The 15,255-nt window shown below is 44.3% G+C and overlaps 1 protein-coding gene across 6 annotated transcripts in view; it reads right to left on the bottom strand.

The window, feature by feature from the left end:
- FSTL4 (follistatin like 4) overlaps positions 1–15,255 on the bottom strand; it is a 228,173-nt gene that overhangs the window by 97,683 nt on the left and 115,235 nt on the right. For all 6 annotated transcript variants that reach the window (XM_048319875.1, XM_048319879.1, XM_048319881.1 and 3 more), the window contains 2 exons: positions 9,528–9,718; positions 5,006–5,126 (listed from right to left, as the gene is read on the bottom strand). In XM_048319875.1, the coding sequence (XP_048175832.1) occupies positions 5,006–5,126; positions 9,528–9,718 (312 nt within the window). The remainder of the gene's footprint in view (positions 1–5,005; positions 5,127–9,527; positions 9,719–15,255) is intronic.

Here is a 15,255-nt window from a genome sequence, read left to right as displayed (position 1 = left end):
TTAATACTGGAGTCAAAATATATGCCGATGGAAGAATATTTTCGTGAATATTATTTAGTTACCGAGACTGTTGAGCAATGTCAGCTGTGTCCTGGCGAAGGGAAGCCTGGCGCAGGGACCGTGCGGCCCAGGCCACGTGCACCGAGCGCTCTGAGAGCAGCAGCGAGGCAGTTCCCGCGCGCGGGCGGAGCCACGCGAGCCGCAGTGTCGGTGGCGGAGCGAGGCGCGGCGGAGCGGGGAGCGGCGGGAGCAGCGGGACCCGGTGGGACCCGCACGGCGCAGCACAGCGCGTGGTGGAGCGAGCCCCGTGAACGCCCGACCGAGAGGGGCGGCGCGCGGGCGGCGGCTGGCGGCGGTGGCAGTGGAACGGAGCCGCGCCCAGCCGAGACACGCGCTGGAGCGGGGCGCGGGGGAGTCGTCGCTCGGGGGCCCGGCCGAGACGTGGGTGCAGCGCCCGGCAGCGGCAGCGAAGCTGCGACCAGAGGAGGCGACGCACGGAGAACTGAGCGGCACGGCCCAGCCCGGCCCGCACGGCCCCGAACGCAACCCCGGGAAGAGCGCGCAGGCACGAGCAGCCCCGACAATTCCAACATGGGAGCGACCGAAAGAGACAGCAAAGACGCAGCGAGACAGAAAACAGCAGCCACTCGGAAAAAGGAAAAGATCATAGCAACTAAGACCTTAGGGATAGTAAAATGGTATAATGTTAAGCAAAATTATGGTTTTATAACAAGGTGTGACAACCAGCAAGACATATTCGTGCATAGAACTGCTATTAAAAAGAATAACCCTGAAAAATGCATCCCAAGCTTGGGAGATGGAGAGGTGGTGGAATTTAATATTGTAGTAGGGAGAAAAGGGTTACAAGCATCGCAGGTCACTGGGCCTGATGGTGTTCCTGTAAAAGGCAGTATATATGCAAAAAATCGTAGTCATGTTAGACAGTATCTCTATTGTAAGCCCCCCCTACAGTTTCCCTTTCCTAATCCCACCTTTCCCTTTTACCCTATGTCCTATTACCCCCAGTGTATTCCCAATCCGTTTTTTCATCCATGGTTTCCCTCACAAAACCATGCTTTTGCCAATTGTTTCCCCAAAAATCCCTTTCCAATGCCGAGTGGGGGATGAAAAGGGGGAGGGAAGAAGTTAAACCCTCTCCTGCCTCAGTTTCCCCACAAAGCGTGCCCGGAGAGTCCTGTCTCCCTTCTGTCAGCCCTAAGATGTTCCACAGAATCTGATTGGACATTTAAAGGCTCAGGAGGGTGGCTTGTTTTGTTTTGAAACTGTTCTTGTTATGTTTATCCAGTTGTTTTCATTCTCCTTTTATTAAAATAAAACGGGTGAGGTGTTGGGGTCCCTCCCCTGCCATGGAGCCCTGGGAGAGGGGCCCTGAGGGCACAGACACGGGGCTTCCCTGTCCCTGCTCAGCCTCGTTCCCATTGGTTGGTTTGTGTTCCCTGCGCGGGCAGAAGGACCCTTGGTCCCGTGACTGGAACAGTTCCTGGGCAGAGCTCCGGCCATGCGGCTGGAGAAATAAACATCTCTGAAACAGCTATCAAGAATCTGTCTGTCCGTATATATTTCCTTTCCACGGGACTCCTGGTTTGATATATGCGTGTTGCAGGATCCCCACTGCAACACAGATCTAGAAGATTACATAGATTTTTTTTTTCTTAAGCTGGGCTTTCATTGCCAACCTGCCACTTTCCCATTAGGGAAGACAACAGGAATGCCAGAAGTGACATGCCTAATTCTAATGACTTCCAGTCAGATACAGTTCCAGAAGTTATATCCAAAAACCACCCATCTGAGCATTCTTAAAGGTATGACTCAGCTGGGTGATGTGCTTGCCAACTCACCAGACTATCTCCATGCTGATTAATTAGATGCATGCACTGCTTTAGCTCTTATGATAACTAAGCCTTTCATTCATTAGTCATTTATTGAATCTTTGTGACAACTTACAGAAAAGACAACAGACAAATAATCTTTCTAGTACTCTATTTCTGGCATGTGAAAAATCTCAAGATCATCACAGCAAAAATTATTTTTTTAATTATGGTCCTGAGACTCCTTATCTAATAAAAATTTATTAATGAGGAATTAGAAGACACCTACAAGTGGCTCTTACCAGAGCTGCCAGGAGTGTGTTTCATCTGTCTCATGCATTACTTGTGTATGATTAAGGCAATTTGAAAAGCTGAAACTTTAATCCTGTGTTAACAGACATTTCTAGTCATCCTCATAGATGCAAGAATCATCTTAACAGTTCTATTCTTGGGATTAAGGAACAAAAGAACTTTCAGAAAATCAGAAGAAAGATCATAGGTTTAGAAGGAAGGCCACTGTTTCTGTCCATAATCCAAAATTGTGCATTAAAATGTGTATGAAAATGATTAGCATGGTTAGAAGTTATGATTGAAAATAGCACCTATTAGATGTAGTGCTTGTACTGATAAAACCACATTTCAGAAAATGTAAGACATTGGATTTCTATCATCCATGCACTTTTCATTCATTTACAGATGACCAGTGTGATGGGGAAGAAAAATACCCTTTGGGTCCCTGAGGGTCTTAGAGAGAGAGGATGGATTAAGGGAAAGCAACAGATACACATGGAGTGAAAGAGACCATTTTGTGGCTCTGTGAGTTACAACAAAGACACAAAACTCTCTAAAATGAAATGCAACTTCTAACGCAGCACAAGAATGTCAAATTGGGAAGCTCTTCACATTATCAAGGTCATTTCCAAACCTTTCCGACACTGTGACACTCCATCACAGCACAGAGCACCAAAACAGATGTGACAGAGTTTTTGAGAGGATAAATTAGATTGAGACTTTCTCACGTCACTGAATTCTGGTAATTATGTTACTCAGCTTGCTGAGCAGCCGTGCCCATATCTTGCTGCCAGCCTGTGGCAGCCACAATTCATGGCTTGGGTGAACTTGAAGCAATAAAAGGATCTCTCTAATGGGCAAAAAATAGGAGAAATGTGCAGGATGCTGTACCTTTAAACTACTGCTGCACCTTTAAACTACTGCTGCAATCCAAATTCTGACTCATAACAAAGCAAACATCTTATAAACAAAATTTTCATAAACCGAAGTGTGCCCTTAAGTGTTTGATGTATTTTTGAGATTTTTTCCTACATCATTTAATAAAGTAAAGGGAAAAAATATACTTCAACCAGGCACTAAATTCGCTTCCAGGTTCCCCAAAATTTCAAAGCAATGAACTTAGCTTTTAAATTAAAAGCTGGTGAGCCATTATCTGCTCTTGATAAAAGTGGAGATTCTGGGAGAACTTAAAATGGAGAAGTCAGTCTGGTTTTCAGCTACAGATGGTGAGAAATTCTGTTCAGATACAAAATCCCTTTGACAAACAGTCATTGCTACACCTTGGGTTTTGTTATGATAGTTTTGCGGTTTATCAATATAATAGCTGTTAATTGGCTAATATTTTGTACTTGTCTTATTTTCATTGCCTACTTAAAATTCACTGAATCAAAAACCCATATAAATAATTCTTGGAATTTTAGAATTTAGGTTCAAGTTGATGTGACTTTGAGAACCCATTGATCCAAATATGCTCCCAAATAACTGCATGTCAAACCTTTATAGCTGGTTTACTACACTTTAGGCCTTCTTAATGTATGAGATTTTATGTTTTACTGTATATCTGCTGGTTTGAGTGCGCTGTGTTGAATTAAATGCATGTGTGATTCAAACAGGTCCAAGCTGACAACTAGGGCTAATCTTAAAGCACTTTAAATAGCCTTCCAGTATTTAAAGGGGGCCTACAGGAGAGTTGAAGAGGGACTTTTGACAAGGGCATGGTATGACAGGACAAGGGGGAATGGCTTCAAACTGACAGAGGGCAGGTTAGATTGGATATTTTATGAAGAAATTCTTCCTTGTGAGGGTGTGAGGCCCTAGCACAGGGTGCTCAGAGAAGCTGTGGCTGCCTCATCCCTGGAAGTGTTCAAGGCCAGGTTGGATGGGGCTTGAAGCAACCTGGTCTAGTGGAAGGTGTCCCTGTCCATGGCCGGGGGATCAAACTAGATGACCTTTAAGGTCCCTTCTAACCCAAACCATTCTGTGATTATTACCTAAAGTTGGGTTTCTGTAAATGAAAAGCTGTAAATCAAGAAAACAGACATTACCATCTTTAAAATGAATCCTGCTTAAGAGGTAACCAGCTGGTTATTGGCCCTTTCCCTGCACTCAACAGAGTCAATGGTTGAATCCTGCTTCAGTTTTAATGTCTTAACCACACCCACGTTCTCTGTAGCTCACTATCCTGATTACTGAATAACCCTGCCCATTTCCCTTTTTCTTTAGTATCACAAAGGAACAGGCATCAATACAACTTTCTATCACCCAGATGAAGGAGACAGTGTGGGCCTTGTCCTGGGAAGGATTTCAACAAATGCTTAACTGAAAGCGAGAACATAAATTTATGAAGACAAATGGGATAACACAAGTATTTATTATATCCCACTGTTTAAGTAGCTCTGTGATGCCCAGATCCTTGCATAGGATGCTGAGATTTGTATCACGATTGCACACTGTAATATACTTATTAACATGGAAACAAAATGCAGAAAACATAATTCCCAAGCAAAATATTCAGTAAAACACCTTCTCCAAAGCAAACTAACTCATATTACCACAGGACCTTTGGACAGGTTTCCATCCTGTTTCTTTACGCAAACCATATACTCTACAGACCTGGCCAGGCCACCATTTCTCCCTTGCCATCAACAAGAAGCACAACAAAACACAGAAGAAAACAATAAACTTGACACACCTGTACCAACCTCCTGCTTCATGCTTAGCCTGTGGAGCACAGACACCTTTGGAAATAAGCCTTCCAAAGTATTTTCATGGCATTAAAGACAAAAAAGGGATCATCTTTGCTGACCATGTGTGGGAAGACAACAGTGCCCTCACAGATATTCACATGCTTCAAACACCCAGGACAGACCAAAGCAGGGACTCACGGAAGGCCGTGTAGAGCTCCTGCAGAGTCAGGTGGCCGTCGTTGTTGTAATCATCAAACTGGAGAAGGTCTTCAAGTGTACAACCCAGTAAATCATCTTCCAGGTCCTCCTTCTTCATTAGCTATAGCAAAGAGAACGGGTAACCATACATTTAATGTAATCCTACACACTGCTGGCGTGGCTCACCTGGCAGATTTTCCATGACATGACCTTTTTGGGAGATCTCTACCTATCTATCTATCTATCTATCTATAGATATAGAGATATATAGACATATACAGATACATATTATCATATCTATCATTACATATTTGCTTTCTATCAAGATATTTGTATTCCTGCAGCATGTCATGGACCATGGACTGAAGAGCCCCTTCCTTCACCAGTAGCACAGAAATGCATTTTCACTTTGAAAATGGACGGAAAAATAAATATTCAACACGGAAAAAGGAAAATCTGCTTCTCCTTCTCCTCTGTAAGTAAGGACAAAATTGTATTCCCTGCTTTTAGGACTAGAACAGGCAACAGTGGATGGTGTACTCAACACTAATGTGCTTTTTCAGCCCCTGACAGTTTGTTTCTTTTGTTTTCTCAACACTTCATTTGGGTTCTCTGAATTTATCATAGAACATGAAGAAAATTGCTGCAGTGTTGCATCTTCCAGACAGGAAAGCTTTTTCCTGTAGGCCAAGGACTCTTTTATTTACTATTCTAGTCTTGACCCATTATATTGAAGCAATTTAAAGTAATAATGCTAAAAAAATGACCCTTCACCTAGCAAGTAAAAAATACTCAATAAAAGTGAGATCAACCATAACTTCCAAGATCAATCCTCTAAAGATGGAAATTTCCCTCTGTCTACCCTTTGTATTGAAAATTGATTAACTTTTCATAAGACTGACAAGTTTTTACCAGTCCTTTTGATTTAACGTCAGGAAAAAAAACCAGTGGAAAACACTTCAGCTGTGACACACGTAGGAGATTTATGAATCTGACTTTAAAATACATTAAATATTTAAATGGAAATAACATTCCAATTACCACCATTGTTAACAGCCTTATATATCCATGGTTGCAAAACCACATGGGAATTTCACCGTTGGGTCCAGAGGGAGAATACTGGATAGGGTCTACCAGTAGACAGGAGGCAAAACGACTCTAAATAGTAGGGGATGGGCCATCTGTTGCCATATTTTTGCTCAAAGCAATTCTGTTGTGGAGGACAAACAAATGGGTGCTGCATCGATGAAGGACCATTCCCTCTGGAGAGATTCTCCTTTGGGGTGAATCCCTCTGCAATGAGCCTCCTAAAGATCCACCTCCAGGTCTTAAAAATTACTTTTTACTGCAGCAGTGCAAGTTACCTGCCTTGAATTTTTGCTTGCAGACAAGGTTATAGTGCTCGAGAGACTATTTTTCTTTTAAATAAAACAAAGCAAAGGCACAGCACCAGCTCATCCAGCAGTCAGAGGGAACAAGATGTCACTGCATCATGTTCAGCTCAGCTTCCTCTGCCCATGGGCAATGAAATTCCCATCTTTGGAGGAAATTTAAAGTTGCAGAGAGCTTCAAAATAGAGAGCTAATGCAAATCAATCACAAATCTACCTAATGAGGCAAGAAAAGTTCTGTTAAGACTATAACCTGGGCAATTAAAAATTGCTCATTACCTAAAAAAATGTCTCTTGAAACCTGGGTGGATAAACTGGTCTTGTAAGAGCACATAAAAATCATCTTGTTAAAGAGAAAAATAAACAACTGGCAGGCTACACATTAACTGTGAATCCTGCTGCTGTGAGAGTGCAGAGCAGCCCCACAGATGTGTCCCCAGCCCAGCTGGGACTCAGCCATGCTGCCACCAAGGGGCCCAAGACCAGAGCCACTCAGCTCAGGATTGAAAGCACTCATGGCTTATCTAAATTGTGCATTAATAGGCAATATTTTGTCTTTTGAGAGGTGATCCCACTGTCAAACCAGCCATGCTGGTGGTCAGATTGTGTGGAGAATGGTTGGGTGAGAGGGCTCTTATCTGAGGCTGAACTTATTCTGGTCCATCAAACTGTAGTGGGCTCCAGATGTTCAGGCACATTTACTGATTTGGTAACAGTGAGAAGAATTAAAATAAGAGTAGCCAAGGTCTGTGTTTGCACTTGTGAGAGAGACCTGGGCTCTAGGCACCTCTGCAAACAAAGCCCTGAGGAACTCTGAGGCAGACCTTACAACACTGAGTCTGTGCTCCTTTGCAATGACAATGGCTTCCAGGGTGCCAAACCTTTATTTCCATGAGAGTTTTAAAATCACAGTGAAATAAGTTTCATGTAAAAAGGGCAAAAAAATTTAAGAGTAGAACAGACACTTAGATGTCACTATGTAAAAGCTGGCTTTGAATTCAGATAAAGGTGTTTTCTTATAGCTACCATGTCTTTATGAAAAAAATACTGCCTTCAGAGGTAATATTGGATATATTCATAGCCCCAAGATAATAAGGAAATTTACACTGACACTTTGCATTGTGTGGAAAGTATCGAGCATCCTGTCAACAGCCTGAGGACTAAAATGCAGCACAAACTGTCCTGGAAAGGAGTGAGCTCAGGGAGCTGCAGGCTCGTGCCTGCAACATGCTCTGTGTTCCCTGGGAAGTGAGAGTGCGGATGAGACACTCAAGGGTGAACTTACTCTGAACAACCTGGTCTAGTGGAAGGTGTCCTTGCCTATGGCAGGGGTTGGAATGAGATGAGCTTTTTAAGGTCCCTTCCCACCCAAACCATTCCATAATTTTGTGATGGGACGGCTTTGGAAACTGGAATAGGTTCCAGATAGGACCGGCTTCCAAAAGGCTCTTAAAAGGCATTTGCTTCTAATTCTTTTCCTGGATGATATAATGAAATGGAAAAGACATTTTACAGGACTGTTTTCACAGGTCTGCATGTGCAAAGAGCAAGTTGAAGACACAGAGTACCCAGATCGAGTGCCTGGGATGGCTGTTTGGTTCACTTTACCAATGAGATGAATCCAACAGCATAGCATGCCTGCAATTAGAAATAACAGTTTGTTGGGGTTTTTTGGAAGTTCCCCTTCTGGTTTGGTTTTTTTTTTTTTCCCCTCTTGAGGAATTTTCCCATATGTGTTGCCAGGGCGACAAATTGCTGGGTACTTGTGGAGGACAAAGGAGCTAGCCACTGAGGGTGTGGTCCAACAAGCTACTCTCTTTCACCTGGGTGTGTGGGCGGTGGGTGCTCCGGTGTTCAGACTGAGAGAGAGGCTGCTGCCATCTCGTCAGCACTGCAGGCTTTCTGCTGCCTTCTTTCTACCGGAGAAACCCCGGGATTCCCAAACCCACCTTTCCCTGCCCCCGCTGCTGCGTTCGAGCCCTCGCTACTCTGTGGCTCCGCACATCCTGCCTGTCAAGACCCCCCAGGGTTCCCGCTGCAGCTCCAGAGTTCGATCCATCTAGTCTGCCACCCGGGATTTGCGCTCGTCCCTGCCATTCCAGCCTGCTGTTCCCGAGGGTCTGGCCGGACACCGGGATCGGCTGCCCAGGGGTTTGTGAAGCCTTTGTTCCATCCCTTCCCGGGATCCCAGGGCACCGGTGCCGCGTGCTCCCCGAGCTCGCTCCGGAGCGCCCCCTGCAGCCGCGGGGGAACCATCGCACCTGCCCTGCTCACCGGGAGCCGCCAGCGCCCCTGCCGGCTGCGAGCGGAACTGCACCCGAGGGGAAAGGGCCTGACAGCCAAGAAGGCTGGGACTGGGTTTGTGATTGCTGTTACTGCCAGAGTTGTTGTTGTTTTGTTTGACTGGTTATATACATATATATATATACATACATACATATATTAATAAAGAACTGTTATTCCTGTTCCTCATATCTTTGCCTGAAAGCCCCTTAATTTCGAAATTATAATAATTCAGAGGGAAGGGGGTTGCATTTTGTTTTCCATTTCAAGGGAGACTCCTGCCTTCCTTGGCAGACACCTGTCTTTCAAACCAAGACACAGTTTTTTCAAACTCTCACCTTTTCTGTCAAGTTCTGCTAATCAACATTTCAGCATTTGCCCAGGGATTTTGGGACAATAAACCTGTTGAAAAACATTCCAACTTTGCTGTCACATAACTCTGTGCTAATGCCCAGTCCAGAAGGCAGGGAGGAAGAATTAAGAGATTTCTGCCTAACTTACATGCACCTAAAAAATCTAAATTCATTCTCCCCGAGCCAGCTAACCGGAAATACTTCAGATGTCAGTTAGCAGAGCAAGGATTAGTATCTATTTTGAGAAGTATGGATGGGGCTGGAAAACTGCCATGGTTTTTGTTTGGAGATGAGCTTCAAACGTTTGAGACAACACTGACTCCTGGGAGATGCAGAGAGAGACTCACTGACTGTGTTAGATTTTCCTCCTTTACCTGCTGCTGACTGGACAGGTACAAATGACCATTCCCACACGAGTGCTGCTGTATTACATTCAATTCACACTTCGAATGAAAATCCACTTCATAATTCCATTTTCACTGAACAATAAACCCACCTGAGTAAGTTCAGAGCTGCTGAGATGCCCGTCACTGTTTAGATCCAAGTGCTTAAACAGCTCTTCAATTAGGAAGCGCTTCTGGGCTACTCTGTCCTTGGCCAAGCTGCTTGACGGGCTCTGCCGGTGAGCCTGCAGGTCCAGCAGGATGCTCTTGAGCCGGCTGTAGTCTGCCATTGTGCAGGTGTCACCTGAGAGATAAGACAGCATTACTGAAGCACATGCATTTACCTTGATCTTTTCAAAGGACTGAGGTCCTAAGGGGAAAAATTAGGCACATCTGTCTGCATATTCAGCCCCACTCAGCTCTGCACTTGAGGAGCTCCTGTAGTCGATACCTTTTGTAATAGCTGGCAGATTTTCTAATTCCTGCTGTCAGGGATACTCTCCAGCATTTTACCTTCCAGATTTTATAGGACTTCAGTTACAGACTTCCACACTCAGGTTTGTAACTCCCACAAATATTAAATTGGCTTTATGCTTTTCTATATGAATAAATTTATCCTATAAAGTAAAAAATAAACCTGCACAAGCTGATGTTTAGAAAGTTCCACTAATGTAAATGGTACCTCAGAGTGTCACCCTATGCCGAAAATGGGGCTGATCTCAAGGAACCCTTAGAGGCAGCCTGGGGTGGTGGAGGTCAGAGGAAGGACAGTGAGAAGTGCAGGGCTGCAGGGAGCCCCTGCAGCTGGGGTGTCACTGGTGCCTGCTCTCATCACCCCACTGCAGGCTGAATTAAACACTGTCCTCAGCCCCTGAACAGGGGAAAAAGGTTACTATCAGGGAAAAGCCCTCAAGCCACTCTCCCTGAAGTGATTCTGGCTTGGCTGAAGAAATCAGATTGAACCCTCCTGACCCTGAAAACTCATGCTGTGCCTGCAACATCCAGCTCTCCCACAGCTCTTCTCAATGAAACACATTCACATGCATGGAGTGCTGTAAGATATTATGACCCTTTTCTGCTCATCTGTTGTCTGGCAGAGTTCAGCAGAATGAGAAATGGCAACTGTCTTTTTGTGCAAATCTGTTTGCTTTAGTGCAGAGCACAGCGGCTGGTGCCTTGCAGGAGCCTTGGAGCAGACCCTGGAGCAGACCCTGGAGCACCCTCAGGCTCCAACTGTCCCACACTCTATGGGTATCAACCATATCCCACCAACAGCATCAACACGTTCAGCTGCTCCCCTCAGATGTCCTTATGTCCATAATGTAATTTCCCTATAATGTAAATAGCCTTATTCTCTGCAATACTGGTTTTAAAACAAACTTTTTAAAATCCCATCACTGATCCTGTTGGATTAAATCTAAGACTTTATCTTAAATCTAAGAGAACATGGTCCCGCCTCAGTTTAAGGGATAATGCCCTTGTAGATCAGCTCCCCAAAGATTCTAAACATTATTCCTCTGAAAAATAACAAAGACTCTGGCACACTGACAACTAATGTTCCTGTCCTTTTCTTGCTGAGCTGCAACATTTTGGACCTCTTGGTCCCACTCCAACCGAAACCCAATTAAAATTCCAGGTGGGAGGCATTTCTCTGATAGCAAACCCATTTACTGTCAAGTTTTTTTTTTTTCACCCTTCATATTTTGTGCTCACAACTTCAAAAGCACCGTGACTTGAGAAGGTGAGAGAAGACACAGGTTGAACATGTGCTCATGCTCAGGTCAGTGCCCTCCTGCTAAATGAACAAGAACTGCAAGACAAGGCTTATTTCCTATCCTGAATTCAGTTCCATCTAGTTTGGAGAGTTTCTTGCTGCTCAGGGATATTAAGTAGCTGATAAATTTTTCTTTCCCTCTAAACAACCTCCAAAAAGCATTGGGTCCCACATGGGATCAGTCTTGTTTTACAGAAAAAACAAGGCTATTCAGCTACTATTAGTTGTGTTTATTATTCTTGACTTCTTTTTCCCAACCATGTCATTTGATGGTTTGTGAAGGCAGTATGAATTTTTTTTCATTCAATCACCAGCTTATTTAAGAGTAAAACTTATTACTGTATCCATTTAATCAAGCTATTCTGTTGCAAATACTGTTTCAGCTACTGCACTAATATTTCTTCTCTGAGCTGGAGTTTTATTTTCAGTTAAAAGTTAATCCCAGAAAAGTATCTAGGGCTAATGAAGATAGGGAAAGCGATTTAATTTGCTTCCACTTCTGTTTCTGCTTTGGGGTTTCCATTAGTGAGCACCAGCACAGCTACAGGCAACATGCACGGTGACACCTGGGTGGGCTAACCCACTTACACGGTGCTCCCTGCAAGCACACACCAAAGAAATTCTTCCTTTACACCCTCCAGAAGTTTTGTTTTCAGCACCTGGGACTATCTTTGCACATATTTGCTGTTACCTGGGCAGGGCTTTCCCAGCCTTCCTCCCTCAATCCCAGCACTAAACCATGTCCCCAAGTGTCACATCTACATGGGGTTTTTTTCACACTTGCAGGGATCGTGACTCCACCACTATCCTGGGCAGACTGGAGTCAATCCTTTCAGTGAAGAATTTTTTCTTAATACTCAACCTAAGCCTCCCTGGTACAACTTGAAGCCATTTCATCTCATCCTCTCATTTACTACTTGGGTGAAGAGATCTCTTGGCTACAATCACCTTTCAAGTAGTTACAGAGAGTGAGAAGGACCCCCTGCGCCTCCTTTTCTCAGGCTGAATCCCCCAGCTCCCTCAAGCATGGTGTGAGCCAGGAGACAGTGAACTCCTTTCACTAAATTACAACCCTCCTGGATTTTTCCACGCTCAGAAAACAAAGCTACCACAAAACTGCTTTTCTTGAAAAAGTACACACTGATCTGGGCTGCAAGCCAGCCCAAGGTAAATGTGTGCACTTGGGGATGTTCAGTGGGTTACAGCCATGCTGCAGCTTCCAGGCAAGTGTGATGGGCACTAAGAGTGAAATAAAGGAAAGCACAGAAGGACACAGCTGGTGACAGCCACTGGCAGCAGTTCCCAAATCCTGCTATAAACACACAATACGTTTTTCCCCATCACACTGTTGCTGTGTTCAGGATCACGGATGCAGCAGACCCCCATCTTGCACAGGTGAGGCCAGTCCATGATGAACACATCAAAGAAAACCAGCAGTAAGACAATTATGTCTCTTATTTAAAAAATAAGTCCAATTTCACATGTAGTTAACATATGCTGCAGGCAGAAAGTCAGAAGGTGCTTCTGGTCCCTGTCAAAACTGGCCCAAAATCTCATTACCTTCACTTTCCTCTGGAGAAAACCACTCTCCAGCTCTGTTGGAAGTGGATCCCAAGCCTCTCTCCACAGTGTGGATGTGACAGACTGAATGGGTCTCACACCTTTGCACGTTTTCCCTGGCATCCCAGACATCTGAGGGCTGCAGTGACGCACAAGCAGTTGGTCAGACCAGCAATGCTGAGCTGTTTAGCAGCATGCAACGAGTAAAAGCAATAAAGTTCTGTCCCAGGGTGTGAGATTGATAATTTGCTTCTTTGACTGAACTAAAAGATCTATAGAAAAATGCACTACAACTGTAATATATATATGCATATAAATATATATGTATAATTTATATACTTATTCTTACTGTAGTGGAAGAACAGAGGGAAAATTACTCCAGGTGAAAGGAAGTACTCTGACCTGAAACTGTAACTTTATCCTAAGTCTGGCCAAAGTGTTAGCTCAGAAATTATCTATGCTTGGGACATCTGAGCTGATGTGTTGCTGCACAACACAGATCTAATGCTATTTATTTCAAACAAATTAAGACACTGCAGTGACCAGACATGGATGCTGGGGGCATCCTAGAAAAGACACTGCCTGCTCAGCCAAGTTAGGGAGGAGACATATTCAGGCAACGTGAAACATACAGGAAGCCAATGCCAAAGACAGCAAGATTCTTCTGTAGCAAAGATCCTCCCCCTCATTTACTAGGCATTATTATTCCATCTTTTAACCTATGTTTCCTAGAGACTGCTGGCACTGAGCTGGTTTACAGGTCCTGGAGCTCAAAGCTTTGTATTTTCTCTCCTTCCCTTCCACCCTCTCCTGCTGTCCTGACATGTGTAATCTTCTTATGCTGTGCCAAGGATCTACCAACTTTATCTACTAAATACTGTCTCTTTAGGCTTCTGCCACCTCTTGTTCTGTTCTTCCAGGTATTATAAACATGACTGTTAAGCAAAAAGAATGTCAGAAAAGCTGTCTGTGTGCCCTCTCACTTATTCCCATTCTTCTCTCTCTCTGCTGACTGCCCCCAACAGCTTCCTTTGCAACATAAAGAACAAAAAAACCCAGTTTCCTTTGCTCATCATTAGCAGTTTATCTCATCTCAGGCTGCTCTCCTTGGTAGGTCCTGCTAATGGATGTCTCTCAGCTTGGTTTCCTTGTTAGGGCTTCCTGGGTGTTGGGGTCCCCCACTGCAACACCTGGGGACTTGGATTCTGCTCACCATTGCAACCCGCGTTGGGAGGTTTAGGTTGGATATTAGGAAAAGGTTCTTCCCCCAGAGGGTGGCTGGGCACTGGAACAGGCTCCCCAGGGAATGGTCACAGCACCAAACCTGACAGAACCCAAGGAGCATTTGGTCAATGCTCTCAGGCACAGGGTGGGATTTCTGGGGTTATCCTGTGCAGGGCCAGGAGCTGGACTTGATGATCCTTGTGGGTTCCTTCTAACTCAGGATTTTCTGATTCTATGATTTTAGCTGACCATCACTGCTCTTCAGAGATGGGTTTTGAAGGGTTCCTTCCCTTCCCTGTTTCTGAATATCAGAAATGCCACCACATGCGTTCCAGGTGCCTGTGTGGTACTGCCAGCTGACCCCCTGCGTGTACTCAGGCACCATCCCCACCCCACAACTGGGGAAGCAACACACAGAGAGACTCCCATGCAAATTCTGGATGAGCTAAAACTGCTATTCTGTCATGCCCTAAACTGATTCTCCAATTGTAGTCCATTATTTCCCCCTTCATGCTGGGGAAGATCTCCAAAGAAACAAGCCCTTCTTATCAGTTTAGAGCATTTTCAAACCCAGTGAAGCCTGGAACTGTTTGAATTAAAACCAACAATAACAAAAAAAAAAACCCGACAAACCCCCAAAAAACAACAACAACAAAAAAGGAGACAGGGAAAGAAAAACAGTAAGACAGAAGATGAGTAAAAGAAAAATCCAGCATATGAAGGTCTGATTGCTAAAATGTGGCAAATAACTGTCACATTTAAATGCTCTGCTCACTCCAAGCAATGCTGCTTCTTGCTCTGTTTTGCAGCAGCGACGTAATTCATCCTGTTTAGCACTTCTGCATGCTTTGGCAGATAAAATATTGATCAGCTTGCCAAGAAACACAGAATGCCATTCCGTTTTTATGTCAGAACTCAGTAATGAACTACATTTATCAAGAGCATCCTCCCTGTAAAAGGTCAGTGGTGAATGTGGCTAAATTGTGATGACAGATCATTAATCCAGCTCCCTCAATAATTGTCCTCTTTAAAAATTTTACTCCTGGTTTCTGTGAATTGCTGCAGCATTTTGCACTTGGATCCCACAGCAATCTTCAACCCAGTTCTGACTAAAAGCAGATAATGGAGGAGCAGCAAGGCTGGAGATGAAAGTGTCCTTCAAAGGAATGTAGGGTACAAAATAAAAATAAACTGAGGAAGTGCAGAGCTTGCTTTGATGGGGAAACTAATTTCCCAGTGAAATATTACTGTGCAAGGTGCCTTACAATGCAATGATTACTCGA

The sequence above is a fragment of the Corvus hawaiiensis genome, chromosome 15, assembly GCF_020740725.1.
Source record: "Corvus hawaiiensis isolate bCorHaw1 chromosome 15, bCorHaw1.pri.cur, whole genome shotgun sequence".
Lineage (NCBI taxonomy): Eukaryota > Metazoa > Chordata > Aves > Passeriformes > Corvidae > Corvus > Corvus hawaiiensis.
This window is presented reverse-complemented; position numbering and strand designations above follow the sequence as displayed.